The sequence below is a fragment of the Gavialis gangeticus genome, unplaced genomic scaffold, assembly GCF_001723915.1.
Source record: "Gavialis gangeticus isolate Ggan-Ray unplaced genomic scaffold, GavGan_comp1, whole genome shotgun sequence".
NCBI classification, from domain to species: domain Eukaryota; kingdom Metazoa; phylum Chordata; order Crocodylia; family Gavialidae; genus Gavialis; species Gavialis gangeticus.
In genome coordinates, this window is record NW_017729006.1 from 17,211,015 (window position 1) to 17,221,939 (window position 10,925).

At 40.8% G+C, this 10,925-nt stretch overlaps 1 protein-coding gene across 1 annotated transcript in view; it reads left to right on the forward strand.

The window, feature by feature from the left end:
* CDCP1 (CUB domain containing protein 1) overlaps positions 1-7,467 on the forward strand; it is a 63,549-nt gene extending 56,082 nt beyond the window's left edge. The window contains exons 8-9 of the mRNA XM_019508889.1: positions 2,393-2,474; positions 3,939-7,467. Of these exons, the coding sequence (XP_019364434.1) occupies positions 2,393-2,474; positions 3,939-4,425 (569 nt within the window). The 3' untranslated portion in view covers positions 4,426-7,467. The remainder of the gene's footprint in view (positions 1-2,392; positions 2,475-3,938) is intronic.
* The last annotated feature ends 3,458 nt before the right edge of the window (positions 7,468-10,925 follow it).

Here is a 10,925-nt window from a genome sequence, read left to right on the forward strand (position 1 = left end):
ACCACTCTCTGGGTGCGGCCCTCCAGCCAGTTAGTGACCCATTTGACTGTGTAGGTGTCGACACCACAGTCCCCCAATTTTTTAATGAGAACGGGGTGAGAGACCGTGTCGAAGGCCTTCCTAAGGTCCAGAAAGACTACGTCCACTGCTGCCCCTGCATCTAAGGATTTTGTGACTTGGTCATAGAAGGCCACCAGGTTGGTCTGACAGGACCTGCCTCTAATGAACCTGTGGTGGTTGCCCCTAAGCATAACCTCCCCCGCTGGCCCCTGGTGGACATGTGCCAGGATAATTCTGTCAAAAAGCTTACCCAGGATCAAGGTAAGACTAACTGGCCTATAGTTTCCTGGGTCCTCCTTCCTCCTTTTTGAAGATGGGAACCACATTGGCCCTCTTCCAGTCCTCTGGCACCACACTAGAGCACCACAAGTGCTCGTAAAGCCATGCCAGGGGTCCCGCAATGACCTCAGCTAATTCCCTCACCACTCTGGGGTGGAGATTGTCCAGACCAGCTGATTTAAATCTGTCCAGTCCCTCCAGAAGTTTCCTGACTAGATCCTCACTGACCCTTGGCCTAGGTGCGCCTCCCCTGCTACCTGAGGGGGTCCCAGTGGGGGTGCTGATCCGGTCCCTGCTCAGGAAAGTGGAGGCAAAGAAGTTACTAAATAGGTTAGCTTTGTCATCTGGTGTAATGACCAGATTTCCTAGCGTGTCTTGCAGGGGCCCCACATGACCCAGTACCTTCTTTTTGCCCCCTATGTATCATCTGTAACTATATTGCTGCCTTCTTTCTGTAAGGAACTTCTAGTATCTCTTGTCTTCCTTCTACTTTTGACATATTTTTAGGATACCTTTTTATTGCCTTTTATGTTTCTTGCCAGCTGTATCTCAAATGTGCCTTCTTAGTTTGCTCCTAGCATGCCTGTGCAATATTCTTATACTCTTCTATACTACTGTGACCAATTTTTTCACTGAAGATGCTGCTACCTAGGCAGGGTGGTCTCCTGCTGCATTTTCCATTCTTCCGTTGCCTGGGATAGCTCGTTCCTGTGCCCATAAGAGGGCTTCCTTAAAGTACAGCCGACTTTCCTTGAGTCTTTATCCTCTCAGACTTGCCTCCTAGGGGTCCTGCCCACCAGTTTCCTGAGTTTGCTGAAGTCGGCTTTCCTGAAGTCCAGTGCCTTTATTCTACTGCTTTCCTTCCTTCTTCCCCATAGAATCTTGCACTCTATCATTTTGTGGTCACTGTCACATGACAGCATGTGGAACCCGCTGCTGCTACCCACCACCCTATGCTGTTGCTGCTCCATGCATGGCTACTGCCACCCTCCCCTGTTCACATCCGGCCATGCACCGAACCCCTTCCCCTGCTCCACTCATCTGGCTGTGTGTGTATCCCCCCTTCTCCGGCTGCTGAGGGTACACATTAAAAAAGGTTTAAAACCCCTGTTCTAGATGAAAGACATGCAAGGTACTATAACTGTTACTGTTAAAATACTCTCCAAGCTAGAAACGAGGTTTTCAACATATTGAATAAAAAAGTTTTCTACATGGTTTAAGGAGATATTAGGATGGGCAGAGCTTGAAGTGTCCAAAGTGGTATGCTCAAGCAGAATAGCCAAGCTAGATCATACTCCTGTGAGCTGTTCTACTGTACTTAATAGATTATCACATAAGTAAGGGCTGCTGTGACAACAATGTTGCTTGATCAGGTCCTCAGTCATTAAACAGGTCTGTGACCTTAGGAGTAGAAAATGCTGCTTTACTTTCTTGTGCCTTCTGGGCATGCTGGCTTTTAAATATATCTTTAAATACATTGTGAAAAAAAAATTAGTGTCATCTTAGTTTTACAGCTAGTTGCCACATTGTTCAAATAATACATTGTCCTTCACTCTAGAAGGGACTCATTTAAGAGTCTTTAATTTTCTTGCTTGTTTTTAATTAAAATAGACTATTCTCACAGACTGCTAACCTTAAGCCATGCCCATCTGGCAAACTTGCTGTTTCTGGTGGTACACCTTTCACCAAACAGTCTTGCCTACCCCACACCAGGGATGGACTAATTTGCATAGCTAAGCATCAGTGCCACTCAGCTTACCCATACGGTAATTAGCCTACCCACATGGCCATTGCTATGCTGCTTCCATTTTAGGTGGTAACTTAGCTCCTTTCTACTTTAACTCTTGCCCCTTCTTCATGCCTCTGGATGATTGGATGGGGAAGCATGTGACACGTACAAGGCAAGTTTAGCAGCAAAGGAGCTATCAGTTCTTTATCCAGAGCTAGCACATTGGTAGCAGTGAAGTGACTCCATCTGGCAGTTGGTTTTCAGGAGAAGGAGACTGTCTTACCTCACTGATTGCTTAATTTCTCTCTCTCCTTCCTTTTATAGATTTGGTGGTGATAATTGCTGCAGTGGTGGGGGCAGGACTACTCATAGCCATTGGATTCATCATCTGCTGCATTAGGAAGAAGTAAGTTGCTTACTTGAGATACTGTGTTAGACACATTTTAAAAAAGAGGTTTTTTTGTATGGGTCCTGTCCTTGTTTCTTGCATTAGATAAATAGTTGATCCATGAGTGGGGGTCTGGGATAAACAGTGGGATATGGAAGGCAGGCAAGTACAACAGATGGTTAAACAAAAAAACAGTGAGACAGAGAGAGACTCCTGTACTAATGCTGTTGCAATGTATCGTTGTAAATAACTTCTTACAAGGTACTTTTTCAGTAGCATTGGTCTTAGTTTTTCATGCGATTTCACCAAAAATAGGTATCAGCTGAATTTCATTAGAAGTGGTCAAGTTAATTTAGCTGTTTTCTCTGAAAATTCTATACAGTCATTTTTTTTAAACAAGCTTCCCTGTTTTGCTTCTGATGCATCATACAAATTATGAAATAATTGGATTGGTTTGTGCATCACTACTTTGAGTAGCATGCAAGAACAGAATTGATTTCGTAATCCTGGATTTAAGGAAGTTACAGTTTGATGAGTCAGTACTGTTAGGTTACTGCATAGTTATAACGGGCTGTTGCCTACAGGCAAAACAAACTGGAGGCATCTTCAATATGCAGTGAGAAGAAGGTGGAATGTACAGGAGCCAGATTCAGCAAGATCCAGCTAGCCTCTATGCCAGCTCCATAGCAAATTCTCTTTGGTTTGACAGAACCTGGCTGAGCATTTTTAGCTAAAATTTGAGCTCTTTGGGTAGGGATCTGATCCAGCAAAATACTCATAATTTTATTCAAATGAGCATTCTTATTAGAGCCAGGGGGGTAGCACATGCACATTCAGTGTTCAGAGATGCGTGTCCTAAATTTGAAACTGTCAAGAAGTTGTGCTGTACAATGACTACAGTTGTGCAAAAGCTTTTCACCTGAAGCAAAACTAGATAATTTGTGGGCTTCTTTATTAGTTTGACCTTGGGCATAAAGTTCAGGGCATTTTACCTTTTTATAGTAACGTTTTATTCCTCTTAACTCCCTTGCTACCTGCAAATGCTCCTCTGCCCTGTTGAGAAAATACGTAGAGGTTTTAGGCTTGAAGGACACACAACTTCAAAAAACCCTCCATTGATGTCTGTGAGTGAAATGGGCCCCACATGCTGTAGGATCAAATTCACTATGGACTACTAGCATTTCCATTACAAACCTCAAGATGGATGCCATTGGGCTTACTAAAACCCTAATGGAACTAAATATCGTGTCTAATGTTATTTGCTGCTCTGTTATGCACAAGATGTTGTTCTCTGCTGCTGTGCATACAATAGCTTCTAAGAGAGGCTGAGTTACAGTACTTCTAGTATTTAATATTGAGAGTACAGAGCCTACAATCTATATGGGTTGGCTAGCAACAAATGATTCCCAATGTAGAGTTTAAATGCACAAACAGTGTACTGTTCATAGTGTTTCTCATACACTAATCTTGCCTTTATACCAGGAAGAAGAAAAACCAGAATCCTGCAGTGGGGGTGTACAATGCCAACGTGGGGGTGTACAGTGCCAACGTGGGGGTGTACAATGCCAACATCAATACCCGAATGCCTCGAAAACAGGCCTTTTTCAAAAAGAGGAGAGAGGATAACAACTCCCATGTTTATGCAGTCATTGATGAAGCCATGGTCTATGGACACTTGCTGAAGGAATCCAAGGGATCAGTTGATCCAGAAGTAGATGTGTACCGGCCTTTTGATGGACCCATTGGTGATGTACCACCTACCCCACCTCCATTCTCTTTCAGGAAAGAGGCTAAGGTGTCTGACACACAGGACCTTCCATCCTTGACACTGACAGATGCTGAGATCTACACTTTTGCACACCATAAGCCAGAGGACTCCCAGAGTAATGGAGACACAAATGCAAAGAGTAATGGAGATGTGAGTGTGTCCTTGCTGGAAAGTAAGGAACAGGAAGGGTCTATGGAATAATGTGTGCAAAAACATGTGACTAGTGTGGATATGGGAGAAGAAAACTCTGTGAAAGGAAGTGCTCTCTTGCATGCTATAGAGGGAGGAAAAACAGAAGAGGAGACTTTTCAGCATGTTTTGACATGGGATATATATATTTTAAAACCTCAACTGGTTGTTTTCAATTTCGAATGAACGTTTAGCAAACCTAGCAATAGTGTATGCTATTCATGAATGTAGGTGCTCCTCTTTTGGAAACAGACAGCAAAGATACAACTTTTCTTTTCCTGTAAAGCCATGGATTATTATAAGAGATGGATTATTCAAATCACAGGAAATGATTTTTGCTGAGAAATGGAACTAGGAAACAAAAAATGCCTCCTTGAATGTCCTTGATGTTGGAAGATTGTGACCCACACCACTGACTCAAGCAGCTCTGAATTATTGGAATGTTCTTACTGAAAGTTGGCTCGTTTCCCTAATGCCTAGGAGGGCATAATGTATGGCATTTTCTTAACCTCTGTCTCCCAAATTAGCCAAAGCAGCTTATTCGTATAAGTAATTGAAAAGCAGCATATGCCACTACCCTGTGGTTTGCCCGTGGACATTATTGTGGGTTTCTGCTCTTGCGGTCCAGAACCAGGGGTATAATTTTCTCATCTTCCAGTAAATGGTAAACCATTTTGGTAATATTGTGTACATCAACAATGAAGATCACCTATTTGCCTTACTTTTTGCAAAACCAGTAATTTTTGAGAGCATAAAAACTCCCATTCAGAAGTCAATGGAATTTTTATCTTCCTATCTGTCATGTTCTTAGTCCTACTACTAACAGAGGATGCTATGAAGAAATAATCATGGGGCAAGTCTTCGTGTTTGACTTGCAAGAGTTGTTTACTTTTTTGACTTCCGTAGATAAAGTGAAAAAATGTGTTCCACTTAAAACATGTAGTCATATTGGGTGCACAGGTATAGGTGAACCTGCAGAGATTATCTAGATATTTATTACAACTTTAGGTTGGGATTTTCAAAAGCGTTTAAGTGGCATAGGAGCATAGCTCTTGTTAACTTCCAGTGGAACTTGTGTTCAAAAGTCAATTTAGGTGCTGCTTTTGACAGCCCCACACTACAAAATTAATAGAATTTAATTTGAAAAACCTTGGTCAGCCTGCACTTTAGTGGGTATATAATTTAAAACCATAGCCAGATTTCTAGAATTAAGGATTCACAAAACAGGCCTGTAACTGCCTTCTTAATTTCCATATGCAGCTTTCAGAATTCCATGCGGGTGTTTTCACAGTCAGAAGTTTACCTATTAACTTGTAAAAGTGCCTAACTTGTCTACCTATACAGTTACTTTGGTTACTTGTGCCCTTTTGCACATGGCTCTGGACTTGACAATTTTAAGATCTAGTTTCACATGTCCACCATGAGCTATCACTGGTATAACAATATTAGAAGTATGACATAATTAATAGAATAAATGTTATAACTTGCTGATGGTAACTGTCTGCAATAAGCAATCATAATAGTCTCAGGCTGAAGTCCTGGTCTCATTGGATGAGGACTTTAATTAGACAAAGATTCCACCATCTGTTTTAAATGTTTTTGCATCCTAACTACCAGTAGCCATTCATTCTACTTGAACCAGTAGCACTTTCATACAAATGTCACACACAAAATAATTTCCCCACAAAATTGCAAGTAACAGATTGTGAGAAACGTCAGCTAAGTGTGCCTTTGTTTATGTACTAAAGATGTTCTGCTCATCTTTAGCACTGTCAATGGAGAAATGTGCTTGTTTATATCCCTCTCTACTTGTATATTGAGACACCAGGGTATTTTAATGCCATTTGAAAATTTCCTCTTTGGTCTTTAATTCCCAAAATAGCTATGGTTATTTTTGTCAGATAACTGAATTTCTACCATCTTTTTTTTATCAGTGCAGTTTAATAATTCTATCTCCACCTGGACAACATTATTTGATCTGTCTCCTTTTTTGCCGGGGGGAAATGTTGAGTGAATTTTTTTTTTAATATATAAATATGCAAAGCCATATCATCACCTGCCTGTAAATCTTTGCAACTTATTAGGCAAGATCCTGTATTTTGTACTTTGGACAACAAACTGTAAAATATGCAGTATAGGCCAATTTTTTCTTTCCAGATTTTTGCCAGTGAGCCATCTGGTTTTTATTTAACATTTTAACTAAATTTTTGGTACAAAATTGATGTTGAAATGTGTTTAAACTTCTTTCCTAAACTGGGGTTTATTTATTTTCACTTAATTTATTTTGCTGCATATAAAGAATGGGAATAAAAACATGTTATTACTTGGTAGGTTTACATTTCAGTTAAAAATATAATAAAGAGAATTACATTTTGAGCCTGGATGAGTTACCAGTGCATTTTTTTTTCCTTTGCTAAACTTAATTTGCAAAGTAGCTAGGGTGGAGTTAAATGATGAAAACTTCAGAATGTCTTTGATCATTCTTGAATGATCATCTGGGTACTTCAGAACTTGGCATACATCTGCAGTTCTGCTAATTTCTGGCACTAGCTGTCTTCACATGAGCAAATCACACAGGAGTGAATCTGACACTTCAGAGTACACTAACACAGCTAACAGTGCATATAAGTTGCACTCAACAGTGGTTTCCTGCAAGAGAATGGATGCTGATTTCTGGGACAAGTTCCCTTTCCCAAGGGGAAAAAATATTACATCAGCTAGCATGTAAGTCCAGTCTTCATACTTCATGTTGGCAAAACTACTGTTGATGGGAGCATTCTTTACAGAGACAAGATAAGATCTGCTGTGAGTATTTTTATATTTGACAGCCATATAGCAAAGAGAGAATCTCATAGAATAAGAGCGTATTGCTTTGGAACCCTGCTAACTTATTTGTTGACTGTACATATCACATTTTTCTTTTATCCTTGTAGCCCTTTAAATTCCTTTTTTTTTTTTTAAAATGTGGTTAGATGTGTGTTCATATTCTCTATTCTTCTGTATTATGTTTTTTAATTTTTATATGTGACTGAAGTAAATGATCCATTTTCTTGGCGGAGTGTTTGTAATTATTTAGCCCAAATTGACAGAGGCTCTGAGTTACAATGCAGCTGCTTTTGTGGGAATAGCACAAAAATACACCTCACTTCAGATTTGATCCCAAACTGGTCCTTGTTAAAATACATATGCAACTTTTTAAAAATACAAATACCATGCACTTTATTTCATAGCTGCTTTCTTGTTTTAGTTTGAAGTAAATGTCATGCACATGAGGGGAAAAAACCTGTTTGAAATCCCTGGAAATATCCACAGCAGAACTGCAGATTGAGCAGTGGCAATCAAAGCTGCCCCCATCACTCTGATGATGGGCTTAAACTAATAATGAGACCCACTCCAAGTATATGAGAGATGCTGAATTGGTAAGGGCTGACTGGATATATCTCCTCTGAAATGTTATGTTTCGTATGAATTAAAATGTAGATTCTGGAACTGGAGAAAAATTGCTCTACCTCATGGGCCCTGGTCACTACCAACCTGTGATGGATCTGAACCTGTGGTGTCCATCTAAAGATGAAAATGTTGATCTCTGGGCAGCTATGTAATTGTTCCTCATTTCTGCAAAGAAAATGTATCAGGATGGTTGTGTGGCTGTAAGATTCCTTCCTTCAATGTAAACAGCCTTCAGCCCAATGATTCCTCAATGCTGATGTAAATAACTTCCAAAGACATGCTGGTGGGTTGACGGAAGGGAGGGGGGGTGCAGGATTCAATTTTGCTCGGAACACAGGAAAGCCTGGGATACATTTGGTGATCCCTTGAGTTGCTTGGGATCACAAGGTCCTATCAAAGTGAGCCTCATTCTATTGGCTTGTCAGTCCATGGAAGTTCCTGTATTCCAACAAAGAATCTTCTTTCGCTGGACTTGCAACACTTCAGTCCTCCATTCACTTAGTAAGCCCTATGCAATTCAAGTTTTACACATGGAGTTGAAAGAAGAACGGAAGGAAAGAGGAATGTCAGGCTGCTTCTGCCACCAGGACACCAGCAACCAGTGCTGGCAGCAGAGAGAATATTCCATGATGCATCTGGGCAGAGAAGCTTACATAGAAACATTGTCTGTCATTGGGTACTGTTCTGCCAAATTTGAAACGTTTTACAAAATTGGGGTAAGTTTTGTTTTGTTTTTTCTCTGCCCCCCCCGTCCAAGATTAAATTCCCATATGGGGGTGGGAACAGTTCTAGCAATATCAATATATCCCACTTATACATCTTGGGAACCAAGCATTGTTATTTAGTTTTTACTTGTAATTATTTGTTTCAAAACATAATCTGTATTATGCAAAACCTATGAAGTCAATCTAGATGAAATGTTTTGATTTTACTTGAAACAACCACTTATCTGTTTTGAAATGTTTACGTGGAAGAAAACTAAACTTTCTGGTTTTGCTGTGATGGAGAATAAAGCCAAACTCTGAAATCATGGACAAAACCGTTTCTATCCTCCAAACATATCTGCTCACATGCCTGTGGCCAGCATGATCTGGAAGAGAGGAGCAGAGAGGTGAATAAAAAGTATAGGAAATGCCTAATTCTGACTGGAATTGATGGCACTACCATGAGTCATCCCAATTGTGGACTGGTGAAGGGAGCTGTAGTCTGGATGAGGGCTGTTCCACATGAATAGTCTGCTCCTGAAACTCCAGTTGCCACAGCTCGATTCTGCTTCCTGCATTTCCCAGTCTGCCTGTGTCGCACCAGATGTATTTAAAATCCTCTTGTTGCTGTCTCTAACTTTTAAAAATAAAGAATTGGGAAACTGGTAGAGGGTACAACTACAGTAGCACCTTGCACTAGAAAAATGGTTCAAAAGTATGGAATAGGTCAAACAGTATATGGGATAGGTGGTTATGGCTGGACCAAAAGTTTTCTTCTAGAGGGTGTCTTACCGCAACTTAGGGCCCCTCTACACATGCAGGGAAAGGTGCAGTGGGATCTAATATGTGATCAACACAATCATGCTTCCTGCCAGCATCTGCAGCCGCTGGGGCAGAGAGTCCCCTCACTTGTGCGACTCCCAGCCCTGGCTGTGGGCATGGTGCACCCCTGCAGCTGGAGCCCCTCAGCTGGTGGAGCTCCCAGCCACAGGGGAGACCCTGCTACACATGCAAATAAAAACTGGATAGCAACCAACTATAAAGTTGGTACACATTTTCAAGGTCTAACTTTATAGCAGGTTGGAGCTTTTTACAGCATGATAGATACTTTGCTCTTGTAGCTGGTCTCAAGGTAGTTGTGCAGTTATAACCAGTTCATTGTGCAATACCTGTAACATGTAGAGGGAGCCTTAAACAGGTAGCAAAGCAATGTATCTACACCTAAGGAAGACAGTGGTGGCACCAGGCTAAGGTTAGGTCAGGGTTTATTAGCTAACCTCAGCTAGGTTTTCCAGTGTGGGCAAATCTGAGCTGCAAAGCCCTTAGTCACTCAACCCTTGGTCCACTCGGTATTAGATGAGAATTTTCCTTTGTTTCAGGCAGGGATTTTGCTATGGTCCCAGCTGGTGTGAAGAACCAGGGCTCCAGACAAATGCGTTCTTCATGATGTGTATAATAACAGCTGGGCTATCACATTTGTTACTGTTGCTTTTGATGTATTTTGTTTTTATTTTTATTTTTTAGAGAGAGAGAGAGGGTTGCTGATCTCTGGATTCCTTTAATTCTAGACCATAGGTGACTGTCCCAATTGCTTGTGGAGCTGGGGAACATGGAATTATTCAGCTGGGTCCTGTTCATTTTTGGGTGTTTCCTAGGCAGGAGGGAATATACGGTAGGTTTTTGCCATTGTATTTCAGGTGTCTCCCTGACTTCAGTGAGTGCAAGCTTGGGTTCACTGTTAATACTGTTTTCCAGGGAACTGTGGATGTATCAGCACCTGAAACTTTCCATTCTACCAAATAACTGACATGAAGGGCTCAGCAGCACTGGGAGGGATCCATACTTTTATCATCTTTAAGGTTGGAGACCTTCATCCTATACAGATAGATTCCTGACTAATTTAAGGTGGTAGGATATGGCATGGGTGTGGTCAAATTGCTTTTAGAGCATTAGAGCCTAATGGTGTCAAAAGACTTGAAGTACAAACACCTAAAGTCTTGGACTATGAATTACAAACCTATACTGAAGTTGTTTCAGAGAGTCTGGTTTATCACCACACAATGTTTTATGTTAACAAACAATTTCTTTAAGAGGACAACTAAGGTAATGTGCACAGACTTTTAAAGCACTATTTATATGTGATTGTTGGATCACATTTTAAAACAATTATGCCATATACCTTCTTCTGTAATCTGCAGTTTAGTGCAAGTCAAATACTCAATTTCTTTCTGGAGAAAAATGATTGCTAAACAGCTCAAGATGATGAACGAACACAATTTTGTTCCAAACAAAATGTACACTTGTGCTTCTGGGCTTGATTGCATATTACTTTTTAACTTCAAAGAGTTGCGGTTTCCG